Genomic DNA, 17460 nt, shown 5'->3' with positions numbered 1-17460 from the left:
ATTTCTAACAAGTTTCAGAAAAGGAGGAGGTTGCTGTTCCAGGGACCACACTTTGAGAAGTCCTGCTGTAATAAATGTTATTGGTGTTCTGCCGAGATTTCTTTTCCAAATATATATATCTATATGCCAGCTACTGTGATATTGGCAGCTAATGGCTCAGGTGTTGCTTCTCCTGAGAACTGCCCTAAGTGACAGAAGCTTCTTTACTCAGCAATGCCTGAGAGGTTATGTTCCCCTGCGGGTGGCCCATGGCCATTGACTGAAGGATTTGAGAGCACAAAGGCCTGGTCCCTTGCCTCAAGGTTGGGAAGCATACCTCTCTGGTGTCATTCACGCTCTAGAGCTCCTTGTGGGCTCAGGCTGAGGCCAGACTTCAACCAAAACCGTCTTTGGTTAACTTTCTCCCATGATCTATCCCACTTCCTGAGCGTGCTCTCTCAGGAAATCGAATTCCTCTCTAAAGCTCTATTTCTAGAGACCCAGACCTAAAGCAATCCGCTTCTGGGACTTTTCAGATTACTCTTCTTTAATAGGGCTAGTTGTTGGTTGAAACATAAATACAGAAGGAGGAGTAGTAGGCTAGGGCAGCCTGAAACTTTGATTTACATTAGTTGTCTTGAATGCTCTCATTAAGTTTGTTGTTTCCTTTGCAACGGGACTCCTAGAAATCCCCCTCAGTCACACTGCTTTGGCTGCCTTCTCACCACGTGAACTTAATTGTGCAACCCCCTTCAGATGTTGAAGCCATAAGTCCCAATGTGACTGTATTTGGAGATAGAACCTATAAGGAACTTCTTGTTCGATCACCAAGTCTTGTCAGACTCTTTGTGACCCCATGGACTGCAGTACGCCAGGCTTCCTTGTCCTTCACTATCTCCCTGAGTTTGCTCAAACTCATGTCATACATAGGCAGTCTGTGATCTTACCGTTTATCGCCCCCTTCTCCTCCTGCCCTCAATCTTCCTAGCATGAGGGTCTTCACGTCAGGTGGCCAAAGTTTGGGGCTTCAGCATCAGTCCTTCATGAATGTTCAGGATTGATTTCCTTTAGGATTGACTAGTTTGATCTCCTTGCTATCCAATGGACTCTCAAGTCTTCTCCAGCACCACGATTCCAAAGCATCAGTTCTTCGGTGCTCAGCCTTCTTTATGGTCCAGCTCTCACATCCATTTTTGACTACCTGAAAAATCACAGCTTTGACTATTTGGACCTTTGTGAGCAAAGTGATGTCTCTGCTCTTTAGTATGCTGTCTAGCTTCGTCATAGCTTTCCTTCCAAGGAGCAAGCCTCTTTTAATTTCACGGCTGCAGTCACTGTCTGCAGTGACTTTGGAGCCCAAGAAAGTAAAATCTGCCACTTTCCCCACTTTTTCACCATCTATTGACCATGAAGTGATGGGACCTGATGCCATGATCTTAGTTTTTTGAAAGTTGAGTTTTAAGCCAGCTTTTTCACTCTCCTCTTTCACCTTCATCAAGAGGCTCTTTAGTTCCTCTTTGCTTCCTGCCATTACAGTGGCTGTTGTTGCTGTTCAGTTCAGTCGTGTCCAGCTCTTTGCAACCCCATGGACTGCAGTCAGGCCTCCGTGTCCTTCACCATCTCCCAGAGATTGCTCGAATTCATGTCCATTGAGTCGGTGATTCCATCCAACCATCTTGTCCTCTGTCATTCCCTTCTCCTCCTGCCTTCTAACTTTCCCAGCCTCAGAGTCTTTTCCAATGAGTTGGCTGGTATCATCTGCATATAGGAGGTTGTTGATATTCCTTCCTTACTACCATTAAGACACTTTCTTAAACTGCAAACATTCTTTATTCACAGCAGCAAAGCAGACATGCTTTATCCCCTTGTGCTAACACACCACAACGCAACTCAACAGCTTTTCAGGTGGTGCTTATATAGGTCATGATGCACATGCACAGTGTTATAAATGGCCTCAGCCGTTACATAACTATGTAAAGTCATTATTTCCAAAACGTGGGGCGAGAGGACATGGGCTGAGACAGCCTGACCAGCACCATCTTGGCCAATTGCCCCTTCCCTACATTCCACTCCTTCAGGGCCTCTCGCCTTACAATCTAAACGCAGATCACCTTTGGAGATATTCCCATGGTGAGTAACACTGACCGGTGGAACTACATCCTGTAACAGCAGTAAAGGCTACAACAAACAGTTACATACCCCCATTCTGCAACAGCAGTAGATGCTACAACAACAGTTACATTCCCCAGTACATAGAAAAAACCAACGCCAGGTACTGGACAGGTGACTTGAACACAAAGGGGCCAGGCACTCGTCACCCAAGGTACAACCTGGAACTCATGTTGCAATCCTTGCCCCCATGGGGCTAGAAAAGCCATCCAATGCATGTGAAGTGCCTTTATCTTCCATGGCCGAGTCAAGTCCACCATCCGTCCTTGTGAAATCCCAATTGGAGCTGGCAGCAGGATATTACCTTTGGTTCTGTATCCAGGCTTTATCAAAATGTCTGTTGTTACTTGCAGCTGTTTAGGTGCAGTGACGAGAAGCAGGACAGCCTCCACAGGGGCAACTCCATCCCTGAGGGGTTTCTCATTAAAGACCCGCAAAACCTCCCACAGGCGTTGGGCCTACCCCTTCAAAGAGATTTTTGCAGCGTTCACAGCCCGCCCACATGATTCCAAATGCTTTATAAGCTCTGCTGCATACTGTTCTAAATTTGCAAGAGAATCAGAGGTTAGTAGCACATCAAATGACACAGACTTCACTGTATACCACCATACAGGGAGCCATCCAGTTTCCAAAAGTTAGGTCACAGCCTTTACAGTTCTGAAGGAACATCCTTGGGTGCCATGTAATCTTCTAACTGAACTGCTTGTATCTCTTGCTGTGGGCGCTTCCCAAACTTGGCAAACTGCTGTTCCAGTTTCAGTTGCCTCCCATAGCTCTAGGAGCAGAGCATTGGGCTGTTTATCAATTTTATTTCTGTCAACTCCCGCTGCCAACAAATCAGCCCACATTTTTTCATCCACATAACCCGGATGGGGCCTTTACCAGCCAGCCCCCCAATCAGGGTCTTCACACTTCTAATCCCCTTTGCCTGCCACCGTCCCTCTACTTCTCCCAAGCTTGCCACCATTGAGGTAGCAGTTAAGGAACCAAAAGAGATGGATGAGACAGTGCTCAAAATGGCATCTCGCACACCACCTGTAAAACACTTGTCATCTGGAGGCTCCTCCACCTGCCAGGCCAGTGTAGGAGCTGAGAGGGCAGATGTCCGGCTGACTCCAAGCACTGGGATAGTTTCCCCATCATCATCCACCACGTGAAGCCCAGGTCCTTGTATTTCCTGCACTTCACTTGCTGTCTGAGTGTCATTTCTGGCTGTCTGCAGACTTTGTGGACTACTCGGGGCTCTGCAGGGGTGGGTTCAGCAGGCCCTGATCCAGCTCTAAACTCTCCACTGTGGTTTCACTTTCCCTCTTTCCTTTCTTCATTTTCTCCACCGGGGTTGGTCCTTGCTCCTAGCTGGTCTTCCTGGACTTTGTCCTGGCTGCAGAGTCAGTGCCGCTCCTCTTCTCTTTGGCCTCCTTGATGTCTGAGGCCTCCTGGGGCTTCTGTGCCTTGTTGGCCCCATCCTGCTGCTGCACCATCAGATCAGATCAGTCGCTCAGTCATGTCCGACTCTTTGCAACCCCATGAATCGCAGCACGCCAGGCCTCCCTGTCCATCACCATCTCCCAGAGTTCACTCAGACTCACGTCCATCGAGTCAGTGATGCCATCCAGCCATCTCATCCTCTGTCGTCCCCTTCTTCTCTTGCCCCCAATCCCTCCCAGCATCAGAGTCTTTTCCAATGAATCAACTCTTCACATGAGGTGGCCAAAGTACTGGAGTTTCAGCTTTATCATCATTCCTTCCAAAGAAATCCCAGGGTGATCTCCTTCAGAATGGACTGGTTGGATCTCCTTGCAGTCAAGGGACTCTCAAGAGTCTTCTCCCACATCACAGTTCAAAAGCATCAATTCTTCGGTGCTCAGCCTTCTTCACAGCCTACCTGCTGCACAATAGGCCTTGCTAAAAAGCGGGAACCCACAGTCTCATAACGTTTCTCAGTCTCATAACTTCATCATTACTATCCCTTATCACTTCACTGTCAGAAACACTGGGTTCTTCAAGGCCACGCCCTTCTTGCTTTATGTCAATATACATTGCTCTAGCTCTTCCAAGCGTCTCTGCACATTATGGACCTGCATGGCATCATGTAGGGCACGATTCATATTCACCTTCAGGGCAGTCAGGAATACCCACACTATGGTGCCAGCAGCAGTCCATGCTGCCTTGTCCAGCAAATGGGAATTCACTGCTTGTAATGCTTTTTTAGTGCTATCCAGTGGCCTGTCCACCACCTCCCAGTCTTCCACCAGGGCCCATGCCAAGAGGACCCCGGCCCCCGGGTACCAAGTGCTATGTGGTGGCCACTGGCTTCCTCCTTCCATTGGAGCCTCGGGCTCCCCTACATGCTGGGAACCCTGCCGACTCTGCCAATTGTCTCAATGATCACTGAACCCAGGCTAGGCAAGGCGCGAGCTAGGACGCAGATAAGAAGAACCTGGAAGAAGATGCGAGGAGCTGTAGGAACTGCAGACATGCTTCATTTGCAGCAAGGCAGACATGCTTTATTCTCTTGTGGCTAATGCACTGCAACGCAACTCAACAGCTTTTCAGGTGGTGCTTATATGCACGTGTGCAGCTGTTACGTAACCATGTAAAGTCATTATTTACAAAAGGTGGGGAGAGAGCAAGAGGACATGGGGTGAGAGAGCCTGAATTGGCCATCTTGGCCAATTGCCCCTTTCCTACAGTGGGGTTCAGCAGTGAAAAACAGAAAAGATAAAGCCACATATTGGTCTATCTATTGCTTGAGACTTAAGAGAGTGGTTTTCTCAAGTGAAAATGAGTTTTTGAAGCCTAGGAAAATAAAGGTTAAAGGATGCGGTTTTCAAATATCATGAAGTGGTATTACAAGCACTATACTTTCCCTGCATTCACAGGAGAGAAACAGAGAAAAAAGACTTAAAGATCATTTAGTAGGCCTGTGCCAAAGAGATCATTCAGATAACTTCTAGAAATCCCTTCCAGTGATCTGTAAGCCTTAATGCAGTGTTCCTTAAATGAAGACTTATTGACATTCCAGTTTAGGAAGTTTGGGAAAAAGAAGATCCTCAGTGTTTCATTTTATTGAACATGAACACAATTGCTCTAGGTTACCTCCCTTTTCAAAAACCTTAAATGGCTCCAGGATTATCAGGAAAATATCTGAAAGCATTAAAGGCTCTCTGTGATCTGGCTGTAATGTACCATTTCAGGCTTCTTTGCCCCAGTCAGATATATACATTCATCTCTCTGTATATACACCTTCATGTCTCTGATGGCACCAACGTCACTATTGAAGTACTTTTTCTACCTTCCTCCATTTATCTAAAAGTAACCTTTCCAAGAGTAAATCTGTGCAACCAATCTTGGTAAGCAAATTATCAGAAAATATCTAAAGCCTTAAAACTTTTCTTTAAAAAAAAGATTTATCCATTTATTATTTTTGCTGTAGTGGATTTTTGTTGCTACGCATGAGCTTTCTCTAGTTATGACAGGCAGGGGCTACTCTTCATTGCAGTGGGTGGTCTTCTCGTTGCAGTGGCTTCTCTTGTTATGGAGCACAGGCTCTAGGCGAAAGGGGCTTCAGTAGTTGTGGGGAGTGGGCTTAGTTGCTCTTCAGCATGTGGGATCTTCCTGGACCAGGCATTGAACTGGTATCCCTTGCATTGCAAGGTGGATTGTTCACCACTGAACCACCAGTGCACGCATGCATTCTTAGTTCAGTTCATGTCCGACTCTTTGCAACATTACGGACTGTAACCCGCAGGCCCTTCTGTCCATGGGATTCTCCAGGCAAGAATACTGGAGTGGGTTACCACTCCCTTCTCCAGGGGATCTTCCCAACCCAGGGATCAAACCCAGGTCTCCTGCATTGCAGGTGGATACTTTACCACTGAGCCACCAGGGAAGCCCCTTAGAACTATTCTTAACTTTGACTAGTTCCCTTCTGGGAATCTCTTCTAAAAAAAGATCATCTGAGGGGTAGGCAAAGATTTTTGCACAAAGATATCATCTTGGCATTATTTATTTTCGTTTATTATGAAGAATTCCAAGCATACATTAGAGAGACTAGTACAACGAAGCCCTGTGTATCCATAACCCAGATCCACCAACTTACTGCTCATTTGCTTCAACTAAACTTTTCTCCTATAAAAAAAAATGCTCAATTATTTTAAAGCAAAGCCCAGATACCATGTAATAAACCTACATACTTGTATCTGAATCTACTAAATGTATCTCTGAAAAATATGGGCCTTCTCTTACATAATCTTAAAGCCAGGATCACACTTAATCCATGCAAAAGCAAACTACCCAATCCATAAGCAGATTTTCCCAATTATCTTTAAAATGTCTTTTTTTTTTTTTCAATTAGTTTGCTCATATTAGCATCCAAATAAGATTTATACAAGGCATGTATTTTGGGGTCCTCTTATATCTCTTTCAATCTAGAGTGGACCCCCTTCCTTAATTAACATTTTTTGCATCACTGACTTGTCAAAGAAACCAGGTCACTTGTCCTCTGCTGCTGCTGCTGCTGCTGCTGCTGCTGCTAAGTCGCTTCAGTCGTGTCCGACTCTGTGCAACCCCATAGACAGCAGCCCACCAAGCTCCCCCATCCCTGGGATTCTCCAGGCAAGAGTACTGGAGTGGGGTGCCATCGCCTTCTCCGCACTTCTCCTCTAGGATGAGCTATATTCTACATTTGTCTGTATTATCAGTCAGGATATGCCAGGTTATGCTGGGGTAAAAAGCAACTCCAAAATATCATTGGTTTGTGAACTCCCTACAGTCCAGTAGGTTAGGACTCTGGCCTTCCACTGAAGGGTGCCCAGGTTTGGTCCCTGGTCAGGGAACTAAAATTCTGCAAGTGGCGTGATGCAGCAACCCCCACCCTACTCCCAAACTAAATGAAGATTTATCTATCCTTCTATATGTCTATCTCGGATTGACTGAGAGCTCTACTACCTGTTATCATCAGTCTCACTCCCAGACCCAGAATGATGAAGTAGTTACTGTGTAGAAAAACATCACTGCTGGTCATTGTGGGAGAGAGAAAAGAGCTTTGAAAGGTCTATAACCCCCTTGTACCTGTGAAAGCAATCTGATTGGAAAGTCACAGCAGATGTAATTAGTTAAGATAATACTGGAGTAAGGGTCTTTTGGAGAAGGCAATGGCACCCCACTCCAGTACTCTTGCCTGGAAAATCCCATGGGTGGAGGAGCCTGGTAGGCTGAAGTCCATGGGGTCGCTGGGAGTCAGACACGACTGAGTGACTTCACTTTCACTTTTCACTTTCCTGCATTGGAGGGAAATGGCAGCCCACTCCAGTGTTCTTGCCTGGAGAATCCCAGGGATGGCAGAGCCTGGTGGGCTGCCATCTATGGGGTCGCACAGAGTCAGACACGACTGAAGCAACTTAGCAGCAGCAGCAAGGGTCTTTAGTTCAACATGATGTTGTCCTTATAAGAAGAGAAGACACAGAAAAATATAAGCATTGAGGGAAGATGATACAAAGAAACACAGAAAGAATGGCATATGATGATAGAGGCAGAAACTGGAGCTATGGTGCCACAAGTCAAGGAATACCAAGGATTGCCAGCAACACCAGAAATTAAGAGAAAGGCAAAGAATATAATCTTCTTCAAAAACTCCAATAGAAACAAACCCTGCCAATACCTTTATTTCTGACTTCTAGTCTCCAGAACAGTGAGAGAATAACTTTTTATTGTTTTAAACCACCAAGTTTGTGGTACTGTATTACAGAAGCCATAGGAAACTAATATGGGCTGCACAGATAAAATACTATATTCCAATGCCATTTTTTTTCTGAGTCAATCAATTGTAATAAATGTAGGTTAATGCCTTTCTATTTATTTCCAACATTTTAGAATTGCTTTGTCATTTTAACTTTTGGCTATATTATTTACATTTTTATTTCAAGTTGTATAAAAAGATACATTCAGAGATGTCTTGTATCTCCACACAATGTCCTATCTTGTTTCTTACCTCCTCAAAATGTAAAAAAAACAAATCAAATAATATCAATAATGGTTGCCTTGGGGAAATAAGATTATGTTTCCTAACTCTTCTCTGAAGTCTTCAAATCAAGAGAAAATAAAATTAAAAGAAAAAAAATAAAATGATTTGTCCTACAGGGCCCAACTCAAATTCCATGACCTCAAGGAAATGTTCCCATAAATGTTTTCTCTTTTTTGAATTTGTATGTTGTTTAGTGTCCATATTTTTCATTTAGCCCTTTACATCAATCAGTAAATTTAAAAATTAATGCACTGATAGCCAAAGGGTAGCATGTTAGACGCTGTGGAGTCACAGTGTATGCCAGTTGTTTCCATGTAGTCATGTACTTGGTTAAGGTGTACACTGAAACAAAAGCTTTTTTTTTTTGCAAACGCTTTCTTATGACCTACATGTTGGTCATCACTGCTGTCTGATGAACCAAATTCCTAGAAAATGCTGAAGGGAAAGATAAAACTGAAACAGACTGATACAAATTCCTTTAATAATGACAACTTCATGTTTAAATAAATATACTGTTAAAAAATAGTGCATGGGTATATTATAATTACTAAGAAAGATTTGAGACTGCTACTCCCTCTGCAGAAACACTATGCACAGATGCAAAATGATCAAAGGCTGACACAATAATGAATCTCAAGTAAGTGACGTGGCCATCACGTGCCTGTAAGGGAAAAAATAAATACAGATGATTTAGCAATTCTAGTTAACTGCTAAACAAGCAGTTAGCAGATGAAAGGGTTTGATACAAGAATGATATTATAAGTATATAATGATTTATAAGATATAATGTTCAGAAGAGAAGCCAGCCACATATAACAATATGGCTGTTCTGATATGTAATAGCCAAACATCAGCCTTGGTTTGAGGAAGAATGCAGGTGGAGCAAAAAACTGCACTGTACAATTCTCATTAATTTTTAAAGTATTTTTCATGATAAAAGATTTCATTTGTTGGATGATGCCTCAAAATACACTACCCTAAAACATTATTATACTTTTATATTTATATATTTTCTCTGAAAAGCAATTTGGCAATATATGTAAGAAGCTATAAATATGTCTATAGGCTTCCCTCGTAGCTCAGTTGGTAAAGGATCTGCCTGCAGTGCAGGAGACCTGGGTTCAATTCCTAGGTCAGGAAGATTCCCCTGGAGAAGGAAATGGCAATCCACTCCAGCATTCTTGCCTGGAGAATCCCATGGACAGAGGTGCCTGGCAGGCTACAGTCCATGGGGTCATAAGAGTTGGACACAACTTAGAGACTAAACTACTGGTACTACTACTACTATAAATATGTCTATACCCATGGACCCAGTATTTCCATTTCTTGAAATTTAATTTTAGAAAATAACTAAAAACATGAACACCATGATAGCAGGAACAGGCATAAGATGTCCCCTGTAGTAGGAGTTATAATGACAGAGGGAGGAAAAAAGAAATCAGTTAACCTCTATCTGAATACATTTAATTTTTAAATCATAATTATGAAGCATTTGATGTAACATTAAATAAAAAAATACAAAGTTTTTCATGTACACTACTGTAACTATGTAATACATGTGGCTGACAATTAGAAGAAAGTAAGTACAGCAAAGGCTGTTTTGACAGGGCGCTAAACTATGGGTGATATACTGCCTTCCATTCTCCCCTCGTTGTTGTTGTTTAGCTGCTAAGTCATGTCCAGCTCTTCTTTTGACCCCCATGGACTGTAGCCCGCCAGGCTCCTCTGTCCATGGGATTTCCCAGGCAAGAATACTGCAGTGGGTTGCCATTTTCTTCTCCAGGGGATCTTCCTGACCCAGGGATCGAATCTGCCTTTCCTGCATTGCAGGTGCATTCTTGACCACTGAGCCCCCAGGGAAGGCTCCATTCCCCCTTACTCTTCTCCAAAAGTTCTATGATGCTGCCACCCTCCCTGACACACAATGAGTCCTGAAACAAAATCCTTAGCAGACGCTTACTAACCATAATCAATGAAACAATATGGAGAAAAACAGGAAGATAAAATTCAATCTAATTAATCATTTTTCTGTTCCCTACTGGCCTCCTTGGGCTTCCCAGCTGGTGCTAGTGGTAAAGAACCCGAGTGCCATGCAAGCAGACGTAAGAGACACGGGTTTGATCCCTGGGTCGGGAAGATCCCCTGGAGGAGGGCATAGCAACCCACTCTAGTAGTCTTGCCTAGAGAATCCCCATGGACCACGGAGCCTGGCGGGGTCTATAGTCCATAGGGTTGCACAGAGCTGGACGCGACTGAAATGACTTAACATGCACGCATGGCCTCCCCAGTCACTGGGCACGACAACTGGGTGGTAGAGAAGACAATTAATAGGATCCAAACACTACAGAATCTTTTGAAACACTGATTTCATAGCAGCTGCCAGTAAATTGTGAAGAATGAAACTTAACGGACAAGGTACCTCTTTAACCCTTATAGAGAGAAATCTTAATAAGCACTACTACCTTAAACACATTCTCGGTTGTTTCACTGTTTGTGTTTGTCTAAAACCAGGGCCTGACAAGCTGGGGACAGAGGAACTCGTGATGAGGCAGCAGCTTCCCTGGCAGCGGCCATTCATCTCACTTGACAAGCAAAGCCCAGTGGAATGCTGTCAGAAAATGCTGGTTCCCTTTTCACCTCGTCTCTCTTTGGCTTATTTGTTGCTGATCCTATGCTCCAGCTCCCTTATCTGAATCTCCCTGTCCCTTCATGCTTAAATTAACATCCAATTTTGGCATCTCGACCTGTTTTGATTCCTATTCCATAAGGACTACAGAATGAAATGAAAGTAAATAAATACTTCAAAATAAATGAACAAACAAAATAAAATAATAAAAGTGAATTCTGTTTTATCTTGGCTGTCATCCTGTCTATGACAGAAAAGAGCCTAACTTATGAAAGCTATATTTAGATCATAATATTTCTGAGAATAACTGCCTCTATTGGTTGGTCAGACACAGAACCTACAATATTACGAGGGTATTTAGTAATTTTATGATCATGGAGATAGGTTTAAAATTTAAATACATTGTGCTGGCCAAAGATAATGTATATATCTTCAAAGTATATTTACTTACCAAAATTTCTTCATTTTGAAGCTGCCCCTCTGTATGTACTAGATCTAAAACATAAATTTAACAGAATTGAGGTAGGGCTCAAACTGCATCAGGATATATTGAAATTTATTTTCAGCAAAACGTGATATCTGATAAAATTTTAGTTAGACCAGATATACCAGTGTTTTGGTATATAAAATCCAATATAAAAATAGAGACATTTGATAAAAAGATATAAAAGCTAAACTATATATGAGCTATAAAATATCTCAGTGAGTATAAATAAAAGTAAATATAAATTATAGTAAAGGAATATCAAGTGAAGAATTAATAAAATATGAAAGTCCTTTTAAAGGATCAAGTTACTAACAGTAACTGCAGGCCTGAGAGGCTGTCTCACCATTCTCATGGGTACTGATTAGGGCTCAGTTTCTCACAATGAAGTTTCACTATGATGCTGAGTTATACCACCCATGAATTGATCTTTTCTGGTACCCTGCTTCAGAAAACCTTTACTAGTACCAGTGTGATTTTAGGACAGATTAACTTATTTGGTCATGAGTTAATCATATCAAACATTCTTTTGGAAAGATGAAATATTTCATTGATATAATGATATTCACATTATTGTTATGTGGCAGCCTGGATAGGAAGGCAGTTTGGGGGAAAAGGGATGCATGTGTATGTATGGCTGAGTCCCTTCCCTGTTCACTTGAAACTACCACAACATTGTTAACCAGCTACACCCCAATAAAAAATAAAAAGTTCTGAAAAAGAAATTCACAACTTAAAAAAATAATATTGATATTATTTAGAAAGTCATTTTACTTATATCAAAATGTGAAAAGTGAAAGTTGCTCAGTTGTGTCCGACTCTTTGCGACACCATGGACTATACAGTCCATGGAATTCTCCAGGCCAGAATACTGGAGAGGGTAGCCTTTCCCTTCTCCAGGGGCTCTTCCCAACCCAGAGATTGAACCCAGGTCTCCTGCATTGCTGGTGAATTCTTTACCAGCTGAGCCACCAGGGAAGCCCAAGAATACTGGAGTGGGTAGCCCATCCCTTCTCCAGCGGATCTTCCTAACCCAGGAATTGAACCAGGGACTCCTGGTGGATTCTTTACCACCTGAGCTACCAGGGAAGCTCTAATATCAAAACAGTGTACCTAATTTTAAAAGGCAGACAGTACAAAAAGGGAAGTCTATGGGAAGTAAGATTATGGATGACTTTCTTTCTGTTTCCTAACCTTTCTCTGAGGTAATACAAAATAGCAGTCCCCTGCTTGACCCCGTTTCCTCCAATCCTGTTCCCCAGAGGTAAATATTTAAGTTATTTTTTCTGGAATTATAATATATTTCATGATCCTTTTCTTGATTTATCCATTTTTTACTGACTTTATATTATAGTAGGTGAAAATTTATATCTCTTGGACCAGTATTCTCTTCCTCCTCTTCCTACAAATTTTCCTTCCTGCCATCCTCTCAATTTTGAAATCAATACTTGATGGCTACATCATTGTCTATATGTTATTTACTGCTGAAATAAGTAATAAATTATGACACATTTTCTTTCTTATACAACTCCTCCTCCACTAGAAATTAGTAACTTCTTCTTTCATTTGCTTAGTTTTAATTATGAAAAATTGAAAAATCTCAAATATACATAAAAAGGACAGGATATCACTCTATATACCCACTATCTTGAATTTACAATTATTAGCATTTCACCATACTTGGTTTATCTAATTTTTTTTGCCAAGGTATTTTAAAGAAAGTTTGAGACATCATGGTATTTCACCTTTAAATATGTGATTATCCATCTCTAAAGAAGAATGTTTTCTTTTGTAACTACAATGCCACTATCATATGACAATTTAAAAATGCTTTAATAATCATATCAGAGATCAGATCAGATCAGATCAGATTAGTCGCTCAGTCATGTCCGACTCTTTGCGACCCCATGAATCGCAGCATGCCAGGCCTCCCTGTCCATCACCAACTCCCGGAGTTCACTCAGACTCACGTCCATCGAGTCAGTGATGCCATCCAGCCATCTCATCCTCTGTCGTCCCCTTCTCCTCTTGCCCCCAATCCCTCCCAGCATCAGAGTCTTTTCCAACGAGTCAACTCTTCGCTTCAGGTGGCCAAAGTACTGGAGTTTCAGCCTTAACATCATTCCTTCCAAAGAAATCCCAGGGCTGATCTCCTTCAGAATGGACTGGTTGGATCTCCTTGCAGTCCAAGGGACTCTCAAGAGTCTTCTCCAACACCACAGTTCAAAAGCATCAATTCTTCGGCGCTCAGCCTTCTTCACAGTCCAACTCTCACATCCATACTTGATCACAGGAAAAACCATAGCCTTGACTAGACGAACCTTTGTTGGCAAAGTAATGTCTCTGCTTTTGAATATGCTATCCAGGTTGGTCATAACTTTCCTTCCAAGGAGTAAGTGTCTTTTAATTTCATGGCTGCAGTCACCATCTGCAGTGATTTTGGAGCCCCAAAAAATAAAGTCTGACACTGTTTCCACTGTTTCCCCATCTATTTCCCATGAAGTGATGGGACCGGATGCCATGATCTTCGTTTTCTGAATGTTGACTTTAAGCCAACTTTTTCACTCTCCACTTTCACTCTCATCAAGAGGCTTTTTAGTTCCTCTTCACTTTCTGCCATAAGGGTGATGTCACCTGCACATCTGAGGTTATTGATATTTCTCCCGGCAATCTTGATTCCAGTTTGTGTTTCTTCCAGTCCAGCGTTTCTCATGATGTACTCTGCATATAAGTTAAATAAACAGGGTGACAATATACAGCCTTGACGAACTCCTTTTCCTATTTGGAACCAGTCTGTTGTTCCATGTCCAGTTCTAACTGTTGCTTCCTGACCTGCATACAAATTTCTCAAGAGGCAGATCAGGTGGTCTGGTATTCCCATCTCTTTCAGAATTTTCCACAGTTTATTGTGATCCACACAGTCAAAGGCTTCGGCATAGTCAAGAAAGCAGAAATAGATGCTTTTCTGGAACTCTCTTGCTTTTTCCATGATCCAGCGGATGTTGGCAATTTGATCTCTGGTTCCTCTGCCTTTTCTAAATCCAGCTTGAACATCAGCAAGTTCACGGTTCACATACTGCTGAAGCCTGGCTTGGAGAATTTTGAGCATTACTTTATTAGCATGTGAGATGAGTGCAATTGTGCGGTAGTTTGAGCATTCTTTGGCATCGCCTTTCTTTGGGATTGGAATGAAAACTGACCTTTCCCAGTCCTGTGGCCACTGCTGAGTTTTCCAAATTTGCTGGCATACTGAGTGCAGCACTTTCACAGCATCATCTTTCAGGATTTGGAATAGCTCAACTGGAATTTCATCACCTCCACTAGCTTTGTTCATAGTGATGCTTTCTAAGGCCCACTTGACTTCACATCCCAGGATGTCTGGCTCTAGGTCAGTAATCACACCATCGTGATTATCTGGGTCATGAAGATCTGTTTTGTACAGTTCTTCTGTGTATTCTTGCCATCTCTTCTTAATATCTTCTGCTTCTGTTAGGTCCATACCATTTCTATCCTTTATCGAGCCCATCTTTGCATGAAATGTTCCTTTGGTATCTCTGATTTCTTGTAGAGATCCCTAGTCTTTCCCATTCTGTTGTTTAATATCATATACCTAGTATATATTTAAAGGTCCCCATGCATGCCTGCTCAGTCACTCAGTTGTTTTCGATACTTCACAACCCCACAGACTGTAGCCTGCTAGGCTCCTCTGTCCATGGAATTTTCCAAGCAAGAATACTGGAGTGGGTTGCTATTTCCTACCCCATCAAAGGTCCCCATTGTCCCCCTAAATGTCTTTTTATGGTTGGTTTATTCAAACCAGAATTAAGCCTCTTTTAATCTTGAACTTCTTTGTCTCCCACACACACATTTTCCCCCCACACCATTGACTTACTGAAGAGACCACGTCAGTTGTATCATAAAATGTCCCACATTTTCTCATAGTGCCCCCTTGTGATTTCATTTGTTTTCTACCCTCTTTTCCTACAGATGGAGTTAGAAGTAAAGGCCTGATTATATTTAGGTCTTTACCATATGTTTGGTGATTTGGGGCTATGTTTTGTTACTTATGAATAGATCACTGGAAAACAGTACATGAGCCAGACTCACTGACTACCAGATTTCCATAGGGTGACCAGGAATGAACTAGCCTTACTCTGTATCCACATATCTTTTGGGACCATTCAGTTTCTCCAAAGATGAATCCTCCAATCTCCTGGCTGGGGCTGTATTTCTGGTTGCTGGGCAGACCATAGGAAGGAGGCTAGAGTTCCCACTATTTATTATATAGGTTTCCACTTCAATCCCCTGTTTTCCACTCCATGTCTCACTCATTCTCTTTACTATGACTGGTCTCCCTGAGTCCTGAGGCTCAACATTCAAAGTTCCTAGTCACTCTTGGGAGTAGTTTGTGGGAGGAAGGTACCTAAAGTCTTTTATACTTTGCAAATAGATGTTCCACCAATCACTTTTCTTGTCCATGCCTCATTCAAACTTTTCATGGTACCTTTGCCTTCAAGTTCCTGAGATTCTATTAGATAAACTTCCTTGCCAGGTACTGAGGTTATAATCTACTCAATTCTGCTACAGAAGTTACTACTCCTCCAACTGCTTCCTTTCTTCCATATATTGACCTCACACATCTGTTTTGAATTCCTGGTTCCCTGTTTATTTTTATTTTTTGCCCCTGTAGGTTTATGACTCATTTTACTCCTTTATTATTATTTTCATGGTATTTTGGGAAGGAACAGATAGACACATGAAGGCAACATGCTGTCTTTTATGAGAGGCTACCAATTCTGCCAATAATATTTAAATAATACCACTAATCAGGAAGGAAGGAAAGATTAAAAACTAATATTTATTGCTTGTCTACCATATGCCAGACACTGTGTTCACAAAAACTTTAAATGGTGATATCATCTCTATTTTTCAGATAAGGATTCTGAAACTCAGAAAAATTAAGTAACATGTTAACAATTACATAACCAGGAAGTGAAGAATCATCTTAGTATTCAAATTTGAGTTTTTCTAGGTTTATCTAAATATGTCACAAGAATCATTCAGGCCACCTTTTTTCACCAAAATGAAGCACAACTGGAAATATAGAGTAAAACACAATTCTCTACCCTCTCATGATCAAAATAATGCTGGTGAACCAAGCACATACCTCTTTCAATCCACTGCTCAAAATCAACTGGCTCTTTAGAAGTACTCTTTTCAATCCTCAAGGTCCGCACTGACATTGTAAATAAACAAAAATAAAGTGTTAATTATCTCTGTAATTCTATGTTGCTGTCTCTTGATTTCTTTTTCCCTCTAAGACCGGCAGGCATTAGTGGGAACGCACAAAGTACTGGGATCAGGAAAATCACTCACCGTTTTTCCATAAATCCCTATGGTAAAGTACAGTCTGGGTAACTGTTACAAGTGTTTGCAAGCATATAACACAAAGCCAACAGAGCCTTTTTGAGTTTGGTACCATCTGGTTTGTTTTTGTTTCTTTCTTTCTTTTTTTTTTTTGGTACACTGGTAAATAACACTATTAGTGGTCTTGATCATAAAACTTTATGCAGAAACTACTATGTCAGACATATTCATTCACTCTTGACTTCAACCTTAGGAGAAAGGTATTATTAACCTGCTTTAATGCTGAGAAAACAGGCTTAAAGAAATCAGACAACTTACAGAAGTCAAGCAAAATGTTCAATGCTACAGAGCTAGTAAGTAGCAGAACTAGAATTCAAAGTTTAGGTCCAACTCCAGAGCCTTCATAATTAATGAGAGAAGAGAGAATGCATCATCTTCCTTCTGCATTGGTTTTCTTTTCTCCTTTACCCCTAAAGCAGTTCCCTTCGCTCCAAATCCATTCTTCTCTGCTCTGCACCCTGAGGGAGGACCCCTGGGGACCTAACCTCCTGGACTTACTTTCCCACTGCCTACTGACTGGATCTGGCCAACGGTAGGGACTGGGAGGAAACTGAAGGGCAGCAGGGAACTGAAAGCAGGTTGTGTTTTCTCTACTCCCTTCCTGCTTCAGTGTCCTGTCTTTGGCAGTGGTTATGCTCCTCCCTGGTTACAGCTCCTATTGGGCAGGGCCCTTTTGTACATGCTCCAGTTCTCCTTGCTGCTGCTGCTAAATCGCTTCAGTAGTGTCCAACTCTGTGTGACCCCACAGAC

The 17460-nt window shown here is 42.1% G+C and overlaps 1 protein-coding gene across 8 annotated transcripts in view; it reads right to left on the bottom strand.

The window, feature by feature from the left end:
- IFT25 (intraflagellar transport 25) overlaps positions 1–17460 on the bottom strand; it is a 75470-nt gene that overhangs the window by 32704 nt on the left and 25306 nt on the right. For 3 of the 8 annotated variants that reach the window (XM_070368014.1, XM_070368011.1, XM_070368012.1), the window contains exons 5-7: positions 16451–16519; positions 11251–11294; positions 4097–8834 (exon numbers count right to left, since the gene is read on the bottom strand). In XM_070368014.1, coding sequence (XP_070224115.1) covers positions 8721–8834; positions 11251–11294; positions 16451–16519 — 227 coding nt within the window. In that variant the 3' untranslated portion in view covers positions 4097–8720. Of the gene's footprint in view, positions 1–4090; positions 8835–11250; positions 11295–16450; positions 16520–17460 lie in introns of those variants that run through there. The other 5 variants (XM_070368009.1, XM_005903590.2, XR_011463714.1 and 2 more) reach the window with 4 other exon arrangements.

This window comes from Bos mutus, chromosome 3 (genome assembly GCF_027580195.1).
Source record: "Bos mutus isolate GX-2022 chromosome 3, NWIPB_WYAK_1.1, whole genome shotgun sequence".
Classification (NCBI taxonomy): Eukaryota; Metazoa; Chordata; class Mammalia; order Artiodactyla; family Bovidae; genus Bos; species Bos mutus.
The sequence above is the reverse complement of the archived record's forward strand: the minus strand, read 5'-3'. Positions and strand labels throughout refer to the sequence as shown.